Source organism: Electrophorus electricus, chromosome 19, assembly GCF_041902795.1.
Source record: "Electrophorus electricus isolate QZ-2024a chromosome 19, ASM4190279v1, whole genome shotgun sequence".
In the NCBI taxonomy this organism is placed as follows: Eukaryota; Metazoa; Chordata; class Actinopteri; order Gymnotiformes; family Gymnotidae; genus Electrophorus; species Electrophorus electricus.
The window spans coordinates 7,307,501-7,334,864 of NC_137515.1; the positions used below are offsets into that span (position 1 = coordinate 7,307,501).

At 43.8% G+C, this 27,364-nt stretch overlaps 2 protein-coding genes across 3 annotated transcripts in view; both read right to left on the minus strand.

The window, feature by feature from the left end:
* sardh (sarcosine dehydrogenase) overlaps window positions 1-8,128 on the minus strand; it is a 46,462-nt gene extending 38,334 nt beyond the window's left edge. Inside the window, exons 1-7 of one of the 2 annotated variants that reach the window (XM_081702514.1) lie at window positions 7,983-8,126; window positions 5,600-5,926; window positions 5,020-5,198; window positions 4,042-4,221; window positions 3,429-3,552; window positions 1,845-1,945; window positions 344-448 (exon numbers count right to left, since the gene is read on the minus strand). In XM_081702514.1, coding sequence (XP_081558640.1) covers window positions 344-448; window positions 1,845-1,945; window positions 3,429-3,552; window positions 4,042-4,221; window positions 5,020-5,198; window positions 5,600-5,921 — 1,011 coding nt within the window. In that variant the 5' untranslated portion in view covers window positions 5,922-5,926; window positions 7,983-8,126. Of the gene's footprint in view, window positions 1-343; window positions 449-1,844; window positions 1,946-3,428; window positions 3,553-4,041; window positions 4,222-5,019; window positions 5,199-5,599; window positions 5,927-7,982 lie in introns of both variants that reach the window. The other variant, XM_081702515.1, reaches the window with a different exon arrangement.
* A 4,443-nt stretch (window positions 8,129-12,571) lies between these two features.
* Window positions 12,572-27,364, minus strand: cercam (cerebral endothelial cell adhesion molecule). Its single transcript, XM_027007783.3, has 12 exons — window positions 26,902-27,364; window positions 26,130-26,240; window positions 23,190-23,307; window positions 22,254-22,388; window positions 21,606-21,810; window positions 21,277-21,396; window positions 20,383-20,459; window positions 20,026-20,132; window positions 18,385-18,517; window positions 18,004-18,131; window positions 16,948-17,151; window positions 12,572-14,755 (listed from the first exon to the last, which is right to left on the minus strand). The coding sequence occupies exons 1-12, from the start codon at window positions 27,102-27,104 to the stop codon at window positions 14,521-14,523; spliced, it is 1,776 nt and encodes a 591-aa protein (XP_026863584.3). The 5' UTR covers window positions 27,105-27,364; the 3' UTR covers window positions 12,572-14,520.

Sequence of the window (27,364 nt, forward strand, 5' to 3'; positions counted from 1 at the left end):
CAGCACAGCAGCTAAATAAATAGTTTGTGAAACTGATACTCTAGAGAAATCATAGGCAAAGGACCAAATCAGTTTGTTTTTTTTCCTCTCTCACACACACACACACACACACACACACGTAAATAAAGGAAGAGACCCTGCATCATCTCAGCAGGCCTGTGTGGATGTACAGTGTTGCTGCCGTGACAGAATTTGGAAGGCTAAAACCCTCCCACGCAACGACTGGAATTAGAACTGTGCAAACTCTCTGTCCTCAGCCCCAGCAGCCTGACGACTTTAAAAGGACAAACATTTCATTTTTCTCCAATTATTTTTGTCATGTTGCTGCAAGATGGATACCCACCACATCCCAGAAGATTGGGTTCTGCTCATAGCCGCCCACAGACAGAGCGTCACCTTGGAGACGGAGGTAGACAGATGCATCATGGTCTCTCACATTGGGCATGTTCTAGAAAAGGGACAAGTGCTTCCCTCAACGACAGCAATAAATATCAATTCCATCAGGTCAGAATCAGTCTGAGAGGTCAGTTCAGCTCCAGGAATCAAACCGTCACTGTAAAACTGAAGCTGGGGTCATTTGTTAAGTTAAAAATGAACTGAATCTCAACAAACCTCAAACTTAAATGTAAATTTACAGTTCACCTCTAAATTCACAGTCAAGATAAATTTCTTAGTGAAGAAACCCGAGTGGAAACTCTCAGGTTGTAAGAAATGGTGTGATTTGTGCATAGCTCTTTGCTGTGAAGGTGCATGTGAAAAGCCTGCTGTAGTGCATTCAGTCCGTCCACTCAGGACAGAGAGCTCAACCTCACTCCCGTCTGCCCTGTACATTAAGACGCTCCCACGCACCCCAACTACGTTGGGACGCCCACAAGCCCCACTGTATAGTGCTTTCTCACATTAACACACCCATGGATGCTTCACACACAAATTCATGTTTCAAATGCACTCATGCTTCACACACACACACACACACACACACACACACACACATGCAGGGAGGTTGTAATGCAGGCTTTCAGCTTTAGCTATGCACCTAACAGTGACTATAACGACTGTAGTGTTTTTGCGCAAGAAAGAAAAAGTGTAAGAGCATTACTCAGACATTCACCACCTACACAACCAGAGAGCTCTCCTACACACATACCACATGGGGGCGGTAGAGAGAGAGAGAGAGAGAGAGAGAGAGAGAGAGAGAGAGAGAGAGAGAGAGAGAGAGAGAGAGAGAGAGAGAGAGAGAGAGACGACAGGACAGATGCAAAAATACAATATGAGGGGGGGGAAGAGATCAAGAAATAGGAGGGAGACTGAGGAAGCGAGACAGGGACAGAGGGGGTGGAAAGAGAACAAGAGAGAGAGAGAGAGAGAGAGAGAGCGAGGCAATGTAAAGAATGAGCGGGACAGGCAGAAGGAGGCCTGGGACACAGATTGGTCCTGCTCACTCTGCCTCCAACACTGTTATCTGCCTCCCCACTGCTCTCCTCTCACAGCACAGCGCCCTCTGCTGCTGGTGCTGGCAAACTGCTGCCACTGAAGGAAATTCTCTTCCTAAACCTAAGCTGCTCAAGATACGAGGGAAAACAGGCGGACGTTACACCAGCCTGGTTCCAACAACCACAAAACGCTGACAAAATAGATTTATTTTTGGTTTATGGACCTATAAAATGACTACAGGTCCGATACAAAAAGAAGGTGACCGTTAGCGCTCAAATGTCAGAGTGATTTAATCACATCAGCAAAGACGCCAACAACCAAACCATAACACGCCTGAGTTGGCCAGTGGTCTGCGCCTGTACGGGAAGGCCGAGTCCTGGCACAGGTGTGAGGGCTGAGGTGGCTCTTACCTGGATCCCTTCGATCCTCTCTGTGACCACGTAGGCATGGTGCATAGCAACAAGTGGCACATTTACCCCTGCCAGCTCTCCCAGCTTGGTGGCCCACACACCTAACCAAACAGACGACGCAATGAAACCAGAGTCCACAGAAATCTACACGTTGAGTGAGCACCACGTACTGCGATCACAGTTCATATCCCATCGCAAAAACTAGTTTCTGAAATCATTGATTTGTTCCGTTTAAATGCAAAAGTAAGAACTAAAGTTCCAGTCGACTGAGGAGCCTAGCTAGCCACCTTCTCATGCACCCGTTACATTAAAAACATGACTGTACAACACCAGAAGACGCCTGCGAAAGAGCGCAGAAATATTGAAATGGTTTCTGACCACTTGGCCATCACGTTTTAAAAATAGTTTCTCACCATTTTTTTTTGCCATTTCGCTCACATTCGTTTAGGGCACCTCTAAACCCAGAAAACATTACAGAGTGGCGGTTCTCTGTCTGGTCTGACCAGCCAAGATAAAAACAACTCTAGCTAGCTAAGGGCTAATACACGTTTTCCACGAACATGCAGTTTGACCGTTAACTAGCTAAATGTTAACGGTTAGTGTGTTAGCAGTTAGCTAGCTACCTAACGGCTAACTCGCGCTTGTTTTAGCTTTAGCTAGTTGTGTACTTCCCATTACTGCAAAAGCTAATTTAAAGATAATAAAATCAACTTCGCCATTTTAATTCCCACTATTTCACAACTACATCAAAATAGGGGTGTGCCTTCGTACCACGTTATGTAATAAATAGGCCTTCCATGTAGCCATTTGACATAAACTAGTTATTGATTTAATTTACAGAAAATGTACCACGTTGTGATATGCATCCTTACCTGTATATGAAATTTACAATATCAGGATATTGGTATTGTCAAATTAGGTGAAATAATTTAATCTTTGACAATTTCAGAGCATAAAATGTGACGAGTGTTCTGTTAATCCTTTGCAGTGAGTTATTACTTGGCTTTCAGCAGCCACACGACCCAGCAATCATTATATTTGAATAAAGGTCCAATATACAATAAAGTCCCACTCCCAAATAAAAATAAATACGGTCACCAGTTATCACCAGCTTCATGAAATCAACACAGACTTCCTTTAATTTGATGGAATTTAAGTACTTTCAGTATTGAAAATAGCCAGATTTGTTATTGCCAATTAGTTGCATTTGGATGGAAGACAAAGGAGAGCAACACCCTCTTCCAGAGGTGTATGGGTGTGCAATCACAAACCCAGCATGCTGTCTTAATGTCCACCCTGTTAAACACATGTCTTAACACCCACTCTATTTGAGACATGTCTCAGGCCTGGTCAAACACTACAGAGCTTTCCAGTCTCCATTAACAGTGTCACTGACTATATGATGTGAATAAACAAACAGTGGGAGACATCTGAATGGCTTGTTTGAGTGAAGTAAGCATTAATGTCTATAAAGGGTGAACATTGAGCGCTCTCTCCTGGCAATTTACATGAACAGCAGACAAACCCTAACCCTAACCCATCTTTAAGCATGCAAAATTTAAGCATGGCACTTAATTCGCGTACCTGCGCAGTTGACCACGCATGGAGTCTGGATGGTCCCAAAGGCCGTCTCCACTGCCCTGACTCTTCTCACTCCCATGTGATCAGGATTCACCTGGATGCCAGTTACTGGGCAGTTCTCTACGACCTGGAATCAACAGGCAAAATCAAATCAAACAGAGGCAACACCTAACAGGGTAATTAACTGACTTCTAAGCACTACAGTGCTACAAGCACACAGCTGCAGTATCAGAAAGTATAAATTAACTCTTACCATCTGGGGAAATATGCGCAAAAACACAACAATGTTTGTGGAGGGGATATGCTATATTTAAACTGTCAATTCAACTAGTGAGAAATTTGCTATAAACCCAGCAGTCACAAGATTTAGTCTCTTGGCCAACACCACTGGGTTCTTGAGAGGTCATGCAGTTTAATCCAGTCTAGAACTACAGGCCTTAGTAAATGATATATCCATAAGAAGCCCCTGTCATTATTTCACATATCCATGCATATCTCTGCCAGATGTGATGCTGCTCACTGTGGTTTTACTTTATCCAACTGTAAACATGCTCCACGAGAGCAGGTCATGATCAGCCTGGACGTGAACCAGAAGAGAGGTAAAGCATGGCCTCACCGTGGCCCCACGGGCAGTGGCTGCCCGGGACAGGGTGGCACAGGTCCCCGCAGGGTCCATGGTGCCATCCTTGGGCACGTACAGCGTGCCATACAGGTCCCGCACGTTCATCAGAGGGTAGAGTTCTTTGGTCTCCGCTGGCGACAGCACGTAGGATTCGATACCGTATACCTTGCCCAACTGAAAAAGTAGCAAAAGGCACACTTTCATTTAATAAGATTATAGCAATACAAGTGTTTTTTCTTTTCTGCAGATGAACAGAAATAAATGTGTGTAACCTTAATAACTAAGCATGCATGCGTAAAAGTATGCAGTTTGGACACCTACAGTAGGTATTCACTTTATGAAGGAACAAGAATATTTATTTAAAAAGCAATTATTAAAAAGGTTTTCTATTTTACAGCCAGAAGCTGATCTAATAAACACCTAGACACAACTCCAGAGAGCAGCTGTCATACACCGCTTGGTCTGAATCTGGCCTGATAACACTGTGCATCCTTTAAGTAGATCCCATCTAGAGCAAAGCAATGCCACTCTCTAATGTCCCCAAACACCCAGATCTACTCCTGGATCTGTTTAGCTCAGTTTGCAAAGCTCTGCTGGATGGTGCGTTTTAGAAGAGGGTGGAACAAAACACTTCACGTCAGTAGAGCGTCAGGCTCAGGGCTAGAAGCTCTAGCAAAAAGAACAGTCTAAAAATACCCAAAAAGATGAATAAGAAAAGCTCGTCATGGGAAGGACATATTTTGTAAATCGCTGCATGTAACCAATTGACAGGTTGTCCTGTCATCAACATGTCCAGTCCTGGAACGACGCAGTACTGTGGACTTCAGCGTCTCCCTCCTCAAACACGACCACATAACGACCACACTGCTCTGTTAATCATCAGAGCTTCAATGTTTTAAATGTGCTACAATACGCCAAGACACAATGGTCAGAAGTATCCCCCTCCGGCAGCCGCGTAGCTGCCCGTCGTACCGACATGAGTCGCTTGTACTCGTCCAGCCGCTGCTTGTTGGAGGCAATGAAGAGGCCGCCATTCTGGATCCAGCCTGTGTCCAGACCCGTCTCCGCCTGCAGCTCGGAGCTGACCACATGCCGGGTGTGCGCCAGCAGCTCCACCTCCGTGTCACTGGGCCTCAACTGCCACAGCAGGCCTGGGAAGGAGACAGTGGGTAAAAGGGTTACGCACGCATGCACACACTCGCGCACGGACTGTGTACTGTGTAACTTTATTTTTTTGTGTGCAAGTAAAAGAAAACTAAGCAAAAACACTTAAAGGCAAAGGGAATTCAAATTCACCACTTTAAAAAGCTTTAAAAAGCCCAAGTTTTAAGGTCAGGCTACTTACTACTCTTTACCTCGAGAACTGCAACTTGCACCCTACACATGGTTTTGTATTTTAAAGAGTTGTTTTAGCTGCCATTGTAAGGAACATTAGCGCATTTTGTCTAGATTTCTTTAATCCTAACAACCTGTCTTGCACTTTGTGTTTCAGTGTCCTTTTGAATTTTGACTAGGGTTTGGATGTAATGACATTCTCATAGGGGGTGGGTACCTGCTGTATGCCAGGTGGTTCCCGCGGTCAGCCTGTCCCTCTCCAGCAGCACCACATTGGTCAAGCCCATCTTGCACAGGTGGTAGAGGGTCTGGCAACCCAGACTGCCCCCTCCAATCACCACGACGTCCGCCGAGCTGGGCAGGGCCTTGGTGGGACCACGGAGACCGTCGTCCTGCTTGAGGGTCTTGGTGTAGGGGACGCTCTTCTCTGTGGTGTGCTCACTGGGGACGCTGTAGCAGCGAGGGCTAGTGCGACACACGGCCCCCAGGGGGCGCCAGAACCCCACCACCCTCCAGCCTGCTCTTCCCAGAATGGCCATGATCCCTGTGAGGGTACAAATAACATAACCATCAACACTCAGCCAATCCAGCCTCATTAGTTTATGCATACTGCTCCATTTGGTTGGCTACAGATATTCTGATTATTCAAATATTTGTGAAATAGCTGACCAACAGTAACAGTAAGGTTAGGATTAAGATAGAATATGAAGGTCGGTAAATGAGAGACTACTAATATTTTCTTTGGTTTGTATAATGGAATTTAAAATGGAATGGAATTTAAAATATCAGCTTAGAAGCAGAAGAATGAGAGTGGAAATGATTTCAGAAAAAAAAGCTGACCGTGACAATGTGCTCAGACACACACAATAGCCTTAGTGCCATTTTAAAATGAATCTGTCCATTTTCTATTGAAGCTAACACTAAGAAACACAGATTACTCAACCTATTCTACAACTAAATGTTAGATGGGGTCCACCACTGAAAACCTTTTTAATCTAGGATAAACTTTATTCACAGTACTGGTAATATCAGTATTTTATATGCACAAAAACATGACACCCTTCCCTAACCAAGCTTCCAAACCACAGGGCACAGGCTGGTTCCCCAGTTGGATTTGGTTCAGAGCAACTGAAAAGAGCAGAACAAAAAAAGTCAGATATTCTCCAGTTTCCAGGCTACAGCACATGCTTCGTTCTCACTTTTACATAAAACAGTCAATGAATCAGTTTGTTCCATCCCCTTCACCTTACCCTATGCCCCAACCCTAACCCTAGTTCCCATCCTTAACCCTAAACCCTGACCCTAGGCCCCAACCCTAACCCTAGACTCTAACCCTTAACTGTAGTATAATATGTGGCTATGAAAGCAGTTTGGTGGGAAACATTTGTATGGTTTTCATTGTAAATTAACAGATGTTTTATTTTTGTTATTTAAGGTCCTTATGAGAAGCAACACGTGCCTCCGGCACACTTCAGTTCTGAGTGTACCAATAGTGAGCACAGCAAATATTCACCCTGCCTCTTAAAAACTGTCCGCCAGTTTCATTAACCCCTCCCTGGTTCTTTAAGTTCAGTGAAAATGACCGTCAATAGGACTGCACGATATGGGCAAAATATCATATGCTATGCCACATATTGAACTGGCTGATGAAGGAAATGTCATGTCTAAAGAGTGGCCTGCTTTATTTTGAACTAAATTATTTAGATTTGTTGAATCACATCAAAACATTCATTAGAAACATGCGAGGTCGGTCAGGATGCTAAGAGTGCTTGGACTCAGATTCAACCAACTATACATTTCAAATGCTACCAGTGTTGTGGTGGATGGGACTAATGCGAATATTTCATCTTCTTATATGTGAAAGATAAGAATGTGGCCTAATTCTAAGCAAAGTAACAAAGTAAAAAGTTTGTTCTACTGACAACTAACTAGCTAAAACTGATAAATGAAGAAAATGGCTTCAAGGGGGCAGGGCTCCTTTGTTAGCTAGTGTTTGTTTTAGCGTGTTTGCACACTCGGTGTCAACGAACAGCTGTCAAATTAAAAAAACTTGACTGTTTCAAAATAAAAGTGCATTATTCCTTACGTCACATGACAAGACCAATCAATTGGCAGATTGGTTGGCAGATACCAACTCAAACAGCACTTAGACAAAAATATTTACATAGCCAGCAAATAACCAACCTGCATAGAAAATTACATAACGAATCGACATTTTACTCTACATAAGCCAACACTGGGACTGCCAGATAGCTAATTCTGATGCATTTATGGCAATACAGGTGAATACGATCACGGCCTTTATGACAAAAAAACCTTTAATAGCGCCGATGCAAATAAATACTTGTAATTTTTCGTTAAATCCTTTCCACAATAACCTAATTTTGCAGTCACTGTTACAGACCGATTGTTGCAAAAAGAAAACTTGCCGTCACTGGTTTCAGAAAGCAAGACATAAGCTACAATGAAAGTTTTCTAACTCTAGCCCTAATCCTAATTAGCCAAGTGCAAGCAGAAACCTTGCCATGCGTGCATTCGCGCTGAGCCGTAGCCCAAGTTATCTTCACAATAGACTAGTTTGGTGACACGCAAGCACTTACTGTCTACGGAAGTTGATTCCTCTCTGATCTGCGGCAATGCAAGGATATGCCCAGTGTAGTCAAATGCACACGGTAAACGACTGGACGAAAACGTGGTTGGATGTGTGCATATGAATGCAGGCACGCAGCACACACGAGTAAGGACCTCCTGTATTTACGCAACCCCTCCAGTGAACCATAACGCACATGCGGCGGAAACTAGTAAGAATTTTAAGCGATGCACAAAGTAACCTAATGTTTTGCACTCCTATCCCTGACATAACGTAAACAAAAGACATGTGCACGGATAGTCGGCAATGAAACACTAGAGCATTTTATTTTGGAATACAGCGATAGCTTTAACGGTTTAGCAACATTTAGAGGTATGGCGACACGAGATAACGATTAAAAACGACTAGAGTTCATTGCAAACTACGGGTTAGTTTTTGGTGGTGGTTTATTAGAGGCTGGTAAAGGTTACGTCCACTGTTCTCCATTCTAGGTTGGTTCTGTTGTCGTTATATCTTTCAGAACGTTGGCGTGGCACTGGAGCTGTGAATGGACGAATTGGAGACATCAGTGGTAGACCTAAAGGTTACACCGAGGAACAGCTGAAAATGATTAAGTGGCGTTTATGTAACACAACACTGAGGAACAGCTGAAAATGAATAAGTGGCGTTTATGTAACACAACACCGAGGAACAGCTGAAAATGAATAAGTGGCGTTTATATAACAACACTGAGGAACAGCTGAAAATGAATAAGTGGCGTTTATATAAACACTGAGGAACAGCTGAACAAGTTTATATCTGTGGTGTTTACAGAAGAACACAACACAGATGAACAAGTGAACAGGTTTATGTATGTGGCTTTTATATTAACACAACACAGCTGAACAGGTTTACATATGTGATGTTTATAGAAGAACACAACACAGATAAACAGCTGAACAGGTTTATGTATGTGGTGTTATTAAAGTGCAAGCCAAGAGGAAGACTGATTGTTATTTATGTAATACTCTTGCAAAGGTGTTCTGATATAGCCTCAGGCTGGGTGTGTTGATGAACTTGTTCTAGCCAGGAAAACCCAAAACCGTACAGAGTATCTTCAGAACTGCAATCTCTGAATTAAAAATTTATTTATTCAACTACTAAGTCACATTGAATGCCAAAGCTATCACAGAAGTAATATCAGTTCAGAAAAGGGTAGACATATATACTAGTCCAGTGTTGGATATTTGGTGTTTTCTGAGCTCATATAATTATATTTGTATTGTTTAAATGGTGCAGATAGATAGATAGATAGATAGATAGATAGATAGATATAGATAGATTTACACACAATAAAATGTAACATGGTTTTGGAAGTTGAAATTACATGCATGCTCTATAGGCAACATACACCTAACCAGTATACCTTATACAATACACCTAACCAGTACTGCAGGATCCAGTATACCCTATACAATACACCTAACCAGTACTGCAGGATCTAGTATACCTTATACAATACACCTAACCAGTACTGCAGGATCCAGTATACCCTATACAATACACCTAACTAGTACTGCAGGATCCAGTATACCTTATACAATACACCTAACCAGTACTGCAGGATCCAGTATACCTTATACAATACACCTAACCAGTACTGCAGGATCCAGTATACCTTATACAATACACCTAACCAGTACTGCAGGATCCAGTATACCTTATACAATACACCTAACCAGTACTGCAGGATCCAGTATACCTTATACCATACACCTAACCAGTACTGCAGGATCCAGTATACATTATACTATATACCTAATGAGTACTGCAGGATCCAGTATACCTTATACAGTACACCTATCCAGTACTGCAGGATCCATTATACCCTATACAATACACCTAACCAGTACTGCAGGATCCAGTATACATTATACTATATACCTAATGAGTACTGCAGGATCCAGTATACCTTATACAATACACCTAACCAGTACTGCAGGGTCTAGTATACCTTATACAATACACCTATCCAGTACTGCAGGATCCAGTATACCTTATACAATACACATAACGAGTACTGCAGGATCCAGTATACATTATACTATATGCCTAAGCAGTACTGCAGGATCACTGTGTAAGTTGCAAAGAATAATTGCATCATGACATGTTATCACAATGTCATGCAAATGTAACAGATTTTCCAATGGATGGGGTCAGCAAATGTTTGTGATAGTACTAAGTCTTCTCTTTCAAGATTCATCTTGAAACTATCAGCTCAGATACAAAGTCAATGTACTTTGTGCATAGACAAAGTCAGAACTCATGCTATTATAGAAATGCTCTATTCTTTGCGCTTAAGAGAAGAATAAAAGTCAAGTTTTCTAAAATGTTCTAGACATTCCACATTCGTCAGAGAACATACACATCAAGTCCCTTCTGGTCTGCACAGGTCATATGATATGTGAAACAGTAAATAAACTCCACAGCTTCTGTTCAAAAGCCACATGGTGTGAGGAAGAGCCTGACATTTGACCTTTGCTCGGGGAGTTTATCAGAGGCTGGAGGAAAAATAAATAAAATCCACTCAACAGAATTCCTCCTCACACAGAGCTGCTAAGGTTACAAGCCCTGTCTATATATGATTTATAATGATAGCCAATCAGAGATGGGTTCTGGGCCACACCTCCCCTTCTGGGACAGGTAGAGGCAGAACATACTCTGGGCAGTGGTGCAGAAAAGTGAAGCACTAGTGGGGAACTTATATATTAAGGAATTTATTTTCTAGCATTTTAATACAACATTTTTCTTTAAGTTAGATATGTTTCCTTGTGACACAGTGCTGTATTTTAGAGTTGCTACCGATTCTGTAGATGTCATGATTATGTCAAGTTAGGGACATAAATGTAAAATTAAAAATCAAAATTAAAAAAAAAATTTAAAAATTAAATTAAAATTAAAATTGCAAAACACGTGTTAGCTAGGTGATACCGTGTGAGGATTTTCTCTGTACCATATGCATTTCTGAAGACTGTAGAACGACTCACAAGTATATTTCAATACTAGTTTAAGGAAGTCTAAGGAGTTAAGGTGCTAATGAATGCCAGTCTTCAGACAGATAGACAGGTGTTCCCTGACTGGAATGTGGTTTGTTACTTAAGACAGCCAGTCCTGGGTCTTAAGACATTCAGTCCTGGAGCAGGGTAAAGGCCAGAGTTGTGTAATTTTGAAGACTACATTCAAAATGACACTGTTGCACATGTAAAATTCTTTTTTGAGTTAAAGCTCCTAGATTTTTGTTTTTATGGAACATTTTGTCCTTAAAATGGCTTTGCACAAAACCAGAAATGCTTTTCTAATTCTGTTGGACTATTCGGTCCATAATCTACATAATGGAACCTCCCCAGACTGAGATTAAGACTAACATTTGAGTAAAATACACTTCCAATGGTAATCCACTATTAGAGCAGCAGTTTAGTCTATGAGGAGGCATAATCTACATTCACAGAGTGAACCAGTATGAACCAGTATGATATGAACCAGTGTGGAGGAAACCTTCCCACTCATGGGTGCAGAGGTGAGGGGTCAGGCTACCGTTTCCCAAAAGCACTGTAGTGTTAAGATAATCTCAACCTACCATTTAAAGATGCTCTTTGTGGTACTGTTTTTCAGAAAGCCAGCCCCCAGGAGCTGATTGCGTGTCTAAGAAGTATGTATTGTGGGGACTAGTCACATTGTCTTTTAACCCAAGACCAGGTTTAATCTGTGTCTGGAATACTGTGTGCATGTCCTAACTCTCACAGGTTCTGTCTGTGTTGATTTATGACGATTGACTGAAGCTTCAGGATACTGTGTTACTGAGAAGGAACACATAACTTGCACTGAACAGCTTAACTGCACCAATGCTAAAAGCGTAGAAGACTACAAAACCCAGGATTTTCAATACATTTCATGCCAGAAAGTACCTCAAACACTCACAGCACAAATATATGTTGCATTTAGGTGATACCTTTTTTCCAAAGCAACTTACAATTACAACTGAATACAAATTGAGGTTTAAGGGGTCTTGCTCAGGGTGACAACAGCACCAAGTTGCTAGTGGGACTTGAACCCACAATCTAATCAAGTACCTTAACCACTAAGCTACTGCTGTTAGCACTTAGCTGGTGTTGTTACTTAGGGTGACAGTGAGCGGAGCATAAAAAAAAAAAAAAAAAAAAAAAAGGACCAAAACAGTCCTTCAGTCTGGGTCTATCAGGCCCTTATCAGTGATCCCTGTCCTTCAGTCTGGGTCTATCAGGCCCTTATCAGTGATCCCTGTCCTTCAGTCTGGGTCTATCAGGCCCTTATCAGTTACTGTGGCAAAATCACTGTCCTTCAGTCTGCTCATTAAGCACAGTTGCATTTCCACATTTCCACCACGAGGTGCCGGTAGTAATACATATGGTGTCGCGCCTTCTCCGTTTAACTGGTCATTGGCGCCTCCAGTTGGAGAGGTACTGCAAATGGCATTTGCTCTGTTCACTCAGGCCAACGAGACAGTAACGTGCAGTGATTCAATAGGATGGGACTGTACCTCAATACCTGTTATTAGTAGATGTAACAACATTACAAACAATGTACAAATATTAAAACATTTTATTGGGGCGGAGCAGCTCCCAAGATTCATCAGTTTCATATTCTTAATTTCAATGTTTATGTTTAAAAGAAAAAACAAACAAACTCAGTTCTTCAAGAGGATCAGAGCAAAGGGATTTAAGAGATTAAGGAAATAAATAGGAGAAACCATGAGGGTAATAACAATGATTGGAAAATATAATCTCAACCAACAGGAAATTTGTGAGGTAAAAGGAAATAATAATTACCTCAGCCAAGCAAGCATGCAGACACTCATATACCTTCTGTAATGTCTTGATTATCATTGGCATGGTGTGCAAAATGTCTTTTACAGTTTTCTTGGTGTAAATCCTACACTAAGAACTGGAAGGCCTTATATCCATTTGAAATGTAAAATGTCCTTATTCATATGCTAAACTATTCTCATTTTAAATGTTAAAACATTATACATTAACGCTCTACTTACGTCTAACTTAATATTAAGTGAAACTCACTGTTCCTGCACTGCCCACACACAGTGCAGTACATAAGTCTTTCAGCACTTACACAGTTCCAAGTGATTTGACAGACTGTCAGTTTTAACTTTAAGTTATGAATGCCCACGTCAGGTGAACTGTCCAGATCAGGTGAAAGAAAATTTTATCTGTAGTATGCCTGTTCTAGGCTACCAAATACACAGTTGAGGCCAAACACAAAAGACCTTTCTAAGATCATTTAAAAACCTCTAGCTAAACCTAGGCTAAAACTGGAATAAACCTGGGCTAATCCTAGGCTAAATGCCTTCAAACTCAATTTCTTCACTCCACATATTTCATGTTACCATACCTACATTTCTTTTGACAGATTATGAAATGATGGAATCTACTTTCACGTCGGGCAATTTTAAAACAACTGATAAGGGGCGGATTTGTTTCCACTTTAACTGACTACATCATATTTCCAGTGGCTCAAAACCAAGGTGACTGTTTTTTTAAAGTGTGGAACATTTCAGAAGTTGTTGTGATTGGTCGTGTCATAATAAGGAATTCATTGGCTGTGCCCTTGTAGCTGTGTTTAAGGACCACTTAAAGTCAGGACCTTTCTGCAGCTGATACCACTGAAGTCCATGTAACGTAAATGACTGGGGTTGGGCTAGTGGAACCGGCTCCTTTTTCTTTACTGATGATGGGACTCCCGATGACATCAAAAGAGGTCTGAACAGAGTGAACAGTGTGAATCTTCTCTACTCTGATCCAAAGGAAGGTCCTCAAAGCGGACTCTTAAAAAAAGGCTAAGCAGCTCTTGGCCAGCCATGACCCCTGAACCCTCCACCCAGTTTCACCTGCTAAAGACAAAAAACACAGGAGCTGGAAACATGAGCACGACAGGTCTGGCACAGCAACAGGAAGCGGGAGTGGGGGTGGGGGTGGGGGTGGGGGGTCAAGGTTAGTAATCAGCCACCTTGAGGACCCCTAAAAACAACTCTATGTTAAATTAATCATTTGTCCAATTGCATTCTGCAATTATATTCAATGAAAATTCTGCACTGGGACCTTATGGTCATTCTATCATTTAAAATCCAGAAACTATGGAGTACAAAACCAAAACAACACATTTATGTCACTGTATGATTACTTACACACTGCACTGCATGTATCTGAGAATACAGAAAAACATACACACACACATACACAAACACAGACATATGTCCCCACCACTTACACACACACACACACAAAGGTAAAACAGGTTGGTTTCACAGAACAGCTTACACCTGATAAAAGGTGTGTCTCATAGTTTGCGAGTCTTCCAAAGAGTCTTCCAAAGTAACAACATCATCACCATCATCATCATCATCATCATCATAAAAGAGGAGCAGGTGGCGTCAGTGGGAGGGCATTGCACACACTATCCCAGACGCAGGCCTCCGGAATGGAAAAGTTGTTCCAACCGGGGGCCTGCAGTCGTGCACTTCACAACTCATCCCTGTAGTAGGCGCTCTGAACCCCAGCCGGTGGGGACCCTCCTTTTAGAGTCTTGTAGGAGCCCCTCCAGTCTGTGGGGACATTGTCGTCGTCCCACAGCGTGGACGTCTCTGTGTCGCTCACCCACGCAGAGTCGCCTGCGTAGTGGCACGGTTGCACCAGCAGGGGGCTCGTGGAGAAGGCCTGCAGATTCCGGTTGAGAAAATGGGATTTGTAGTCCTCACTGTTAAAAGAGAAGTTACCACAGAGTAGTTACAACGAAGGAAGGGAACACATCCTCTGTGCTCCTAGAGAACAGACAGAATTACTGCTAAGGTAGGGAAAAAAAATAAAATAAATTATATATATATATATATATATAAAAACAAATATATCTGATATATTGAAAACTACTAGTACTAGTACTATTACTACTCTTCTACCTGGCCAGCTGACACAGGTCCTGTTTCACAAACTGGAATCAGAACCAATCACTGGGCTTAAACCAACAAAGTGCGACAGACATGCACGGGATACTGACCATAAAAGACCGAACAGATAAAACAGGGTTTTAAGTATAAGAAAAATGATAAATGTAGCCAGTCACAGTTACAGCAAATGTTACAGCTACAACTATAGGTACAGCTACAGTCTATTCTCCAAACAGAGCGAAATAGAAAGAAAAGCCTGTGTCTGTGAACATGGTAAGATTGTGGTTGTGTGTGATTGTGTGTGTGCGTGTGTTTGTCTGGAATCGAGGCTGACATTAAAGGCGTGTGTAAGGACTGAAACCTCTCTAATGTCCTGCTGAGGGGACAGAATGCTTCTGAGTAAGGAGAGAGAGAGAGCGAGAGAGAAAGGAGACTGAAAAGTAAGGCACACACACACACACACACACACACACACACACACACACGAGTAACAGGCATGGCTAAACCCAAATTGATTTTTCGTTCTGTTCTCCTTCACCTTCTCAGGCTGTCAGGGTTGGTGTGACCCTTGGCTTGTCATGGTAAGCTTCTTCATAGTGAGAGTGTCTGCACACTGCAGGGCTGCATTATTTCTGGACCATGAACCTTAGCTCAAGGCTTTAAAATTAGAAACCCACATCCCAACTCAAGCAAAGTAATTCTAAGTTGTTATGCACAACACATACACATAGTTTTGGCACCATAGCATAACAACCTTTTCCAGGTCACTGGACCAAATGCTAATAGTTACCAGCAGCCTAGACAGCTGTCCTGAACCTACATGGTTGAACTGCTCAGGAAAGTTGTGTTTTCTTAGTACTTATGTTCCCCAACGCATTCAGAGTACATCATATTCTATCATGTTATATCTTCATTCCGTTCTCATCTTGTTTTACAAACAACTTCACTCTGTTCCAGAAACAGCTTCGTTCTGTTCTCATCTGCTCTACAAACAGCTTCGTTCTTTTCTCATCTGTTCCACAAACAGCTTCGTTCTTTTCTCATCTGTTCCACAAACAGCTTCGTTCTGTTCTCATGTGTGCTCCATCACTCCTCTCATGTCGACACCAACCCCAGTGCTGGTTCCACCCCTGGTGATGCCAGGGCAGGAGAGCTTAGCTGAACCCTCCCCCGCATCGCTCAACATGGCACTAACCAATCAGGACATCTGCTTGCCAGCATAGGTGTCAAGATGTTCAGCCATCTATTGACATTGTTCTGGTGGCAGTTTGAAAAGATGCAATGGCTACACATGCTAGCCTTTACCCTCCCGGCTTAGCCTGTGATGGGGGAGGAGTTAATTAGCTAGTGGGTGTGATGGGGGAGTTAGTTAGCTACTGAGTGTGATGGGGGATGAGTTAATTAGCTAGAGGGTGTGATGGGGGAGGGGTTAATTAGCTAGAGGGAGTGATGGGGAGGAGTTAGTTAGCTACTGAGTGTGATGGGGGATGAGTTAATTAGCTAGAGGGTGTGATGGGGAGGAGTTAGTTAGCTAGTGAGTGTGATGGGGGAGGAGTTAATTAGCTAGTGGGTGGAACTGGAGATGACTAACACTGGGAGAAAACTGGTGTATGAATAAAAAAGACAAAACATTGACCTGCACTACATTGGTTTGTTGGTTATTTATTAATTACCCAATACACATGACATCTCTGCATCATTTACCCAACATGTATGATGTCTCTGTCTCATTTATCTAACTGTATGACGTCTCTGCCTCATTTACCCAACACGTATGATGTCTCTGCCTCATTTATCTAACTGTATGACGTCTCTGCCTCATTTATCTAACTGTATGACGTCTCTGCCTCATTTACCCAACACGTATGATGTCTTGCCTCATTTATCTAACTGTATGACGTCTCTGCCTCATTTACCCAACACATATGATGTCTCTGCCTCATTTATCTAACTGTATGACGTCTCTGCCTCATTTACCCAACATGTCTGTGTGTGCACTACTCACTTGGGATGCTTGTCATACATGATGGGCAGGAACTCGTCCACGGGCAGCATCTTGGAGATGGGCTCAGCATTGATCAGCTTTTGTGCCCCTTGCAGCGAGATGGCGTAGGAGAGGGTCCAGTACGAGTAGTCAGCAAACACGAGGTTCCTCACATGCTCTACTGGTTCCTCCTGACCAGGGTTCACCTGCTTCCTACCCAGGTATCTGGAACACACGCACGCACAGTGCAGGTTCAGCCACTAGGAGGCGATGTGATGCTGCAAAGCAGCATTTCCAAATCCAGCCAGTCGACATTTTCGCTCGAACCCAGATCCTAGCACAGCTGTACTGGGCTGCTGGGCTACTGTAATGTGAGGGAGGACACCTTGGTTTAGGATGCTTTGTTTTTTTGCCTGCTCAAACACACCTGAAATAGACCTGAGTTCTGCATCACTGCAAAAACTGTATCACAGTATTAGAATACAGGTCACATGATGTAAAACCACAGTATTAGACTACAGGTCACATGATACAAAACCACAGTATTAGAATACAGGTCACATGATGCAAAACCACAGTATTAGAATGCAGGTCACATGATGCAAAACCACAGTATTAGAATACAGGTCACAAGGTGCAGAACCTCTGTATTAGAATACAGGTCACAAGGTGCAGAACCTCTGTATTAGAATACAGGTCACATGATGTAAAACCACAGTATTAGAATGCAGGTCACATGATGCAAAACCACAGTATTAGAATACAGGTCACATAGTGCAGAACCTCTGTATTAGAATATAGGTACAATGTACAGAACCACTATTCTGAGAAGTAGTGATATTTACTCAACAACAAAATTCAGAACCAGTTGAAATTTACAGCTAATAAACATTTTTAAAACATCTCTGCTGCCAAACAAAATTATGCTTCTTTTAGCTTCAGGTTGCCCTTAGCGATATTATTGCCCTAGATCTTACAAAGCATTTTTTTGCCCTGAAACTTCAATTCGACATGGTATAAATACCCAGAGCCCCTCCGGTTTCCTTGGCGACCTGCTGACAGCCAGGTGTCACTCACATGATGTCCCAGTTGAGCTCGGCTAGCTCCACCTCTTCCATCAGCTGCATGAGGCGACGTTTGAAGTTGGCCTGAAATCGCACGTCGTCCTCGAAGACCAGGGCTTTGTCCAGCTGCATGTCCACGACCTGAGATGAGCAGCAGACACATGGGTGAACACACGCTCAGAACTCACCTTCCCTCACACACACACACACACACACACACACACACACACACGGCGTGAGGTCGTTCTTCCTGTTCAAATGTCAGGACTGGCAAGACTGGCCAGCTCCGTGACTAAGCCAGTACGCGGAAAACACTACAGCTTGCATCAGTTTATTTTTTGCCGTGAGATCATGCGTGTGTGTGTCTTTGTGTGTTCCTCCATTGGTCACTCACCTCCTTCCAGATATAATAGTGGCTGAGGAAGCAGCCCACCTCTCCCTTGGTTAGTGTGCGGCCAGAGAAAGGATCATAGTATCCAGGCAGGAGGTCGACACCCAGGATCTTAATGTCACTGCTGTTCAGAGCTCTACACACACACACACACACACACACACAGACACACACAGTCCAAGATCCTAATGTCACTGCTGTTCAGAGCTCTACACACTGAAACACACACACCCATGCTTATGGATAGATTAGTGATTTGGGTGCAGTAGAGGGGTTAGGGGTTAGCAGGCTGTGATTTGGGTGCAGTAGAGGGGTTAGGGGTTAGCGAGCTGTGATTTGGGTGCAGTAGAGGGGTTAGCGGTTAGCGAGCTGTGATTTGGGTGCAGTAGAGGGGTTAGCGGTTAGCGAGCTGTGATTTGGGTGCAGTAGAAGGGTTAGGCGTTAGCAGGCTGTGATTTGGGTGCAGTAGAAGGGTTAGCGGTTAGCGAGCTGTGATTTGGGTGCAGTAGAGGGGTTAGCGGTTAGCGAGCTGTGATTTGGGTGCAGTAGAGGGTTTAGCGGTTAGCGAGCTGTGATTTGGGTGCAGTAGAGGGGTTAGCGGTTAGCGAGCTGTGATTTGGGTGCAGTAGAGGGGTTAGCGGTTAGCGAGCTGTGATTTGGGTGCAGTAGAAGGGTTAGGCGTTAGCAGGCTGTGATTTGGGTGCAGTAGAAGGGTTAGCGGTTAGCGAGCTGTGATTTGGGTGCAGTAGAGGGGTTAGCGGTTAGCGAGCTGTGATTTGGGTGCAGTAGAGGGGTTATCGGTTAGCGAGCTGTGATTTGGGTGCAGTAGAGGGGTTATCGGTTAGCGAGCTGTGATTTGGGTGCAGTAGAGGGGTTAGCGGTTAGCGAGCTGTGATTTGGGCGCTGTAGAGGGGTTAGCGGTTAGCGAGCTGTGATTTGGGCGCTGTAGAGGGATTAGCGGTTAGCGAGCTGTGATTTGGGCGCAGTAGAGGGGTTAGCGGTTAGCGAGCTGCGATTTGGGCGCAGTAGAGGGGTTAGCGGTTAGCGAGCTGCGATTTGGGCGCAGTAGAGGGGTTAGCGGTTAGCGAGCTGCGATTTGGGCGCAGTAGAGGGGTTAGCGGTTAGCGAGCTGCGATTTGGGCGCAGTAGAGGGGTTAGCGGTTAACGAGCTGCGATTTGGGCGCTGTAGAGGGGTTAGCGGTTAGCGAGCTGCGATTTGGGCGCTGTAGAGGGGTTAGCGGTTAGCGAGCTGCGATTTGGGCGCTGTAGAGGGGTTAGCGGTTAGCGAGCTGCGATTTGGGCGCTGTAGAGGGGTTAGCGGTTAGCGAGCTGCGATTTGGGCGCTGTAGAGGGGTTAGCGGTTAGCGAGCTGCGATTTGGGCGCTGTAGAGGGGTTAGCGGTTAGCGAGCTGCGATTTGGGCGCTGTAGAGGGGTTAGCGGTTAGCGAGCTGTGATTTGGGTGCAGTAGAGGGGTTAGCGGTTAGCGAGCTGTGATTTGGGTGCAGTAGAGGGGTTAGCGGTTAGCGAGCTGTGATTTGGGTGCAGTAGAGGGGTTAGCGGTTAGCGAGCTGTGATTTGGGCGCTGTAGAGGGGTTAGCGGTTAGCGAGCCGTGATTTGGGCGCTGTAGAAGGACACTACTGACGCTCCGTCCACTGCATCCACTACTTTAGCATTGATCTCCAGCTCATAGAGAGACCAGAGCATCCTCTCCCTGCGGTCCGGACGCCTGCGCAGGTTGATCAGGTAAATCTGAGGGATGCACACAGACACATATCTCCACACACATCTGAGCGTTACACTCTGAGCGTTACACTCTGTGCCTTTAATACACATGCACGTGTCTAGACCTCTGAACAAACACACATTAGCCATGTTGTGACTGCACTGTAATATTATGGCCCGTGGTGGGAAGCTTACACCACTTTCCCTTGTGTGTGTGTATGTGTGTGTGGGGTGATACATCAGCAGGAAGTAGCTGCAGACACTGCTGTGTTCTCACCTCGTCAAAGCCCATCAGGTCTGTGTGGGGGGGAGGAACATGGACGTAGCGAGATACGTACATGGGCGGCCCATCGACTGCAGCAAAGATCATCACAAAATAAAAAAAAACTTCAACTGTGGAGTTTTAAACCACGGCAAGCTCTGCAGTCTATGTGAAGACTACATTTAAAAAGATGATTTGTCATCAGCATGCAGTGATGTGATATTACCAAATTTAACGAGCAGAAATAATTTCTATCTAACAATTTGCCAGTTAATAAAGCAAAGTACAACATAATCAGTTAAAACATGTACACACAGACAGCCGGGACTCAGCAGATTTGAATGGGTTCAGGGATATCATGTTGTGAAGTTTAAGATCAGCCTGTAGATTGCTCCATGCAATCAGAGCAGAAAACAAAAGCTTTTATTCCCAGTTCAGTTCAGACTTTTAAAAGCTTTCATTCCCAGTTCAGTTCAGACTTTTAAAAGCTTTCATTCCTAGTTCAGTCCAGACTTTTAAAAGCTTTCTTTCCTAGTTCAAATCAGACTTTCAATGCAACAAATTGCAAGATATCCAGAGATTGTAATGTTCAGAGTTCACTTTTAAAAGAGAAGTTAAATAAACAGGCATCTTGCCAAGAATAGGTTTATAGATAAAAACAGACCGATTACAAATTAGTTATTATTAGTCAATTACTTTAGTTTTGAAAGTTTTAGTTTGAAAAAATGATGTATTTGTTTACTTATTCATTTTTAACAATGTTTCAGTCTATATAGTATTTCTCATAGTAACACTGAGTGAAGGGTCCCAGTGATCTGGATCACTTACTACCTCAAAAGAAGTTAAGACAGAGGGGATAAACACCCACTACAGGCAGCAGCCAAGCTGGAGGTGGCCACGCTCACTCACTCAGGGCCTCCAGGTACAAGTGGACAAAGTTGATGCGGTCATCCTCCACGGTCTGGTGTGGCTTGGCCGGGACATTCAGGTAGCCGTAGCGTTCTTTGTTGCACACATACATCTGCACATCTGCAAGAGGAAAGCATACGAGCTTCAGCCTGCTTCCCCTGACAGCGCACAAGCTACAGTGCCGCTTAGCTTCAGGGCTTCCTGTGGCCGCGATTACCGACAGGGCCAGCCTCGACAGGCCAAACTAGCACACAGCTCACATATTCTTCTGCATAGTCCCACCAGAGTGAGCTGTAAATCCGTGACTGTGCTAACAGGCTGCGCCCTACCTGACACTCGGCAGGAGAAGGCGAAGACGATGATGTCATCGAACGGCCAGGAGTAGTCCTTGTGCGGCGGGTGGAAGGCGAGACTCTTGGTGCCCTCTTTACGCAGGTCCAGTAGCATGGTAGAATGCACCATGGGCACAGGGTAGCAGTCCTGCCGGTAGCGCCTCCTGGTGGGGAAATATTCCGCTGTGCGGCGATAGTAACCCTGAAACAAGCAGCCAGGTCAGACACGTGCTATAAATCTAGCTGCTGCCAAACAAAGGTCACCTACACCCAAGCACATTTGACCAAGGTCATGCACATCTAAACCACACAAGAAGGACAAACACATGCAACAAATGACATACAACAATGAAAACGCTGCTCAACTGTACAGGAAGACTCAGAGATGTAAACATATTTGCATATAAGGCAAACATTCTCTAGTTGTAAGGATGTAAAGGATACAGACGTATCAAGATGCAAACTCACAATTACATCTAGTTCATTTACAGCTGATGGACGCTCTATGCAGATAGTCGCGCTCTCTTACAGCACCCTATACAGTGGCAGTCACCTGGGGATCACACTCCGAACCTCCTGCCACAGAACCAGGTTCTGTGAGCACTGGAAAAGCCACGTGGAAGCTAAAGAACACCGGCCACTGACCTGTGGAGTGATCCCGCACCAGTAGTTGGAGTAGGCAGACGGGGAGTCTAGCATAGGGGCAATGACAGACTTGTTCTCTGCCATCAGAAGGTTCAGCGTGTCTGGGTTAGTCAGGATGTTGTCTGCATCTGCATACTGCAGAACACAAAACGCATGTAAAACACTTACGCCTAGATAACATCGCAGCTAGCCACACTAACCATGAAAGAAAGCCGAGGGAGTAAGCCTGATGACTTTTGGACAGGGGCATCACTAGAGCTAAGGCTCCCAGGAGAACTGAAAAACAACCATCCATTAACACCTGCCCTAAATGCTGCATTGTTCAATGCAAGTTGTTTTTAGCTTGATTTTTAAGTAATGGTACATTATTATTTGTTCATCAGTCATAAGCGTTCCTCTGTCAGTTTCATTTGGGTTAATTGTAAAAGACACAAATTCTCTTAACTTTTATGCTATGTTGCTTGGTCTTCTGAGACAGAGACATTCTGTCTCACACATAGCGTGATACAATCTGGTTAAGATTTTAGCAAAGCAGTGCAACAATGACAGTCAACTGTGTCAGAGATTGTCCCAAACATACAAATTATGTCAGGTTGCAGGGCTGTTGTGCAGCAGCACCTCTCCAAGGTCCTAGTGCCCCTATATCTCAGTAATTTGGAGACATGATGACACGGTTGAATAGGATAGAATGAATAAGAACTATTGTAAATAGTGCTATGTACTGAGAATAGTGCTATAAAACATGCCTAACGACACCCATGCTTCTGGATAACCCTTTTAGCCAACATCATCATATTTGGATGAAGGGTTCCTTAAAGAAAAAAATGTTTTTATTACTTATGTGTGACACACTAGATGTAAGACACTATAAATTTGTGTGCATGCACATGTGTGTGCGATTGTGCTTGAGACAGCAGCTCAGCGGCAGTATCCTACCAGGATGTAGTCGGCCCAGCGTCTCTTGGCGAAGGTAAGTGCTGCCTGTTTAAGCTTCATAATGTACTCATAGCGACTGTTAGGCCAGTGCTTGGGCCCCAACTCGCCTGGGTAAGACCTGCACAGGAGAGCCACAGCACTGCACAACCTCACGGGTCGAACCTTATTCAAACAGGCCAAACACCCTGACTGCTTTTGATTTTTATGTAAACAAACTTTCAAGGCAAAAAAGCTTACATTTCCAAAGTTACCCAGAATATGTAGCATTATTGTACAATATAACGATCATCACATTACTTGTCACTTTACTGGAGCAGTTGTGAATACACCACCAGGTTGTTTAGAGTAATAAAAATTGTTGCTTGTAGTTTGTGTATTTTAGTTGCTGTAACCTTAACCCTTACACTACTGAGATCAATAAAACAAGAAAATATCTATCCATGTCACAATTGCCCCCCCGCGTCACCGTTCCCATGGTGATGCCTTTTCACGTGCTTTTTGTTGCTGTTTTCTTCCTGGTCCTTTTCATGTGCTTCCTTGTCTTGATTTCATTCTGTTTTGTCTCTTCATTCTGTCTCTTGTTATGTCCTTATTGATTTGTGTATTTTAGTCTGGTGTTCGCTGTCAGTTACTTTGTAGAACCCCATGAACCCAAAGGCAAACTATAAACCCACTTATCTAAATGATCAATGAGTATATTATGAGCAGCCATGTCAAAAGTATAACTGAGGAGCAATAACATAAGGAGGATAAAATTTCCTGAATGAGAAGAAAACACAAGTCACAGTACTGTGCATGGTGTACTAAAACCAAACTGAAAAGTCTCCAAATATTAGTATTACTTAAAAATGGTCAAAATTGAGAAAAATCACCTTTCCTAACACTAAAAAAACAGGCATGTCACAGTGCCCCCAGCAGGAGAGGCACAAACACATTTGCCTGATGCTTTTTCATCCAAAGCAACTCATGAATATGGCTGGATATAAATTGAGCAATTCAGGGTTAAAGGTCTTGCTCAGGGGCCCAACAGTGGCAACTAGGCAGTGGTGTGGCTTTAACTCTAAACCTTCTGATTACTTGTCAAGTATTTTAACCACTGAGCTACCACTGGTCTACTGGCCCACATACCTGGCAGTTTAGAAATTGGTCGATATTTACTGTCAATTGCAGCATTATGGTCATGTTTTTGAAAAGAGGGGTAATCGCAGCATGTTTAAAACTTGCAGGATTGGAGTACCTGACTCCTGGTATTTGGAGTACCTGACAGTTAAATGCAGGTCATTTCACCTTCCTCACGAGCTATCCTTCGAATGCTAACAACAGAGCTAACAGCAGAGCTTTAGGCTACCTGGTCAACGCTACAAACGAACAACAAAGTAACGACCGAGAAGCAGCCACTTCACCAATGACAACTCACGCCAGGCGTGGCAGGGCATCCAACACCTCACCAACTACACGACCAGCCACCACATGAGTACTGTCGGAAACACCTCGCTGGCAGAGTATCGTTGCCCGCTATGAGGTGAAGACAAATATGCTACCTCCACCAACCTCCAACAGCCACCTACTCACAGTACAGGAACATGAGATAAGACGTGTGCTCAGAGTAGTAGTCCCAAGCAAAGCTGCAGGCCCTGATGATGTGACAGGAAGAGCATTGAAGGAAGGTGCAGACTAGTTCTCAGAAGTTTTCACAAAGATCTTCATCCTGTCTCTGTCTAAATCCATTGTCCAACCCTGCCTGAAGACTGTCATGATCATCCCACTGCCAAAAAATACAGCCATCAGTAGCCTCAACGATTACCGTCCGGTTGCACTCACTCCAGCCATTATGAAGTACTCTGAGAGGCTGTTTCTGCAGCACATCAAAGCCAGCCTCCCACCCACATTCTGCCCACACCAGTCTGCCTACAGAGCATACAGGTCTACAGATGATCCCTTGAACACCAAGGGAACTATGTGATGCTCTTTAAAGATTTCAGCTTTACCTTCAACATGGTCATACCAGGCAGACAAGTCACTAAGCTCTCTGACCTGGGAATCTCACAATCCATCCGCAACTCAAAAGAATTCATCATCAACTTCAGGAAACATGGCATAGACTCTGACCCACTCTACATCAGTGGGGTCATGGAAGACCCTGACACAATCTATATCAATGGGAACAGGGTAGACCCTGACCCACTCTACATCAATTGGGACAGGTTAGAAAGGATCCCTGCTTTCAGGTTTCTGGATACGCACAATGCGGAAGATCTCTCCTGGACCACAAACACCACCGAAATAGTAAAAAAAAAAAAAAACAGAGCAGAAACTCTATTGCCTGAGACACCCCAGGAAAAACAATCTACATGAGAAGCTGCTGGTATCCTTCTACCACAGCTCCACTGAGATATACAGCATGCGGGGAGCCAACTGCAGACAGCAGAACTATTCATCTACTCTGCCCGGTAGATCACTTGCAGCTCACTGCCCTCACTGGGGGACATTTTCAGATGTTGATGCCTCGGCAAAGCAGCCAGCATACTCAAAGATCCATCACACCCAGGACATCACCTATTTGATCTGCTGCCATCTGGAAGATGTTTCAGGTCCATCACTTCACAGACAAACAGATTTAAGAACTGATTCTACCCCAGAGCCATACATGAACTGAATATTTCCAAAGACCAGCACTGACTGTTTGGGTCCTGTGCCACTCACACACTCATAGACCACTGCACTGACACCTGTTTAGTACTCATATACTCCTGTCACTTTAAAGAACACTGAATCCTGCGTATATGGACACTCTCAGCTGCTAAATATACGTTCTTACATTTTTATTTTTCATATAATATAGTCATTTATTAACCCCAATACTAGTATATAGGAACACTGCCCCCACCCAAGCATGCCTTCATATTTTAGAGAAAATGTCATTGTAGTGGCGAGCCTTACACAGGTTTGTCCATTGGCCTCCATTCCACATAGTGATAGTACTGCTGCATGACAGTGAGCCATTCACGGAGAATTGCGGTCGTGTTGTCAGTGTTGTGGTCTGTCGCTGCCCTGGAGCATCAAGAGATTAGGAGCTATTAAAGATCCGGATTGGCACACATAGATGATGTGATCCTCATGAAATACAGGAGATGGAGCTTATCATCAGATACAGTTCTTATCCCCAGACTGACCACCTCAGATGACTAGCAAGCACTTTAGGAGCAGAATAACTTAAAAAGCACTAAACTGTGTATTTCTGGGATTCTACAGTACTGAAACTGTGAAACTGTGAAAAACCAACAAGCTACTTCAGAGAGGGATAATAGTTCAACTAGCTACACAAAGGAACTCTTTCAGTTCTTGAAGTAGTATTAACCGTGCAGACTTATGTTGACGTGGAAAGTGTGAGGCATGAGCATTTTTGACAGAACCTTCCACCAAATAATGTTTCATTTGGCAAAGCAGGACGCCAAGCAGCAGATATGGAGATGAACAACATGCAAAACTGTTCTAGTGCTCTCTGTACATTTAAACTCACTTAGAAACTTTTTTTTTTTTAACCGAACAGGACACGTAGAAAGTGGTATTAGATCAGCGGGGGGATGGGAGCTCTTTCTAAGTGAGGAGACACTGGTGGGTTGAACTGGAATTTAAATGTCGTTGATTTTTACACCCCTTCGAATAAAGACAAGAGGGAAAACAACCTTGGAAAAGAAGTGGAATCACCTACCAAATAGAAATCCGGCCTTTCGGATAGTTGAGTCTCTCCAGCGCTCCGAGGTAGTACGGCAGAGAGTGAGCAGCATTTCGAGCGATTATAGCGATCACGACTGTGGGCTGCTGCATTTCTGACTCTTCGGTGTAATTCTCCTCCGAAAAGTAACATTCAGTTCGTACAACAGCAAGCGAGAATGCCAAAATCCAGACAAACATTTTTTCCCCTTCTTGTTCCGCTTCACAAGTTCTTGTCCCGAAAGACGTCTTTTTGTACGGCCCCTATCCGCGTCAGCACTCCGGAGGGAATCGGGGCTTCTTCCCTAACTCCGAACCCACTAGACACCGCAGCTTCCCTCCAAGAAGCCAAGACGTGTTGGCTTTGCATTAGTCTACAACTTCCGTATGAGAACGTGTCCACACATGGCTCGGCGAACAGTGACAGTCTGGCAAAAAACGTGGAAAAATTGAATATGTGT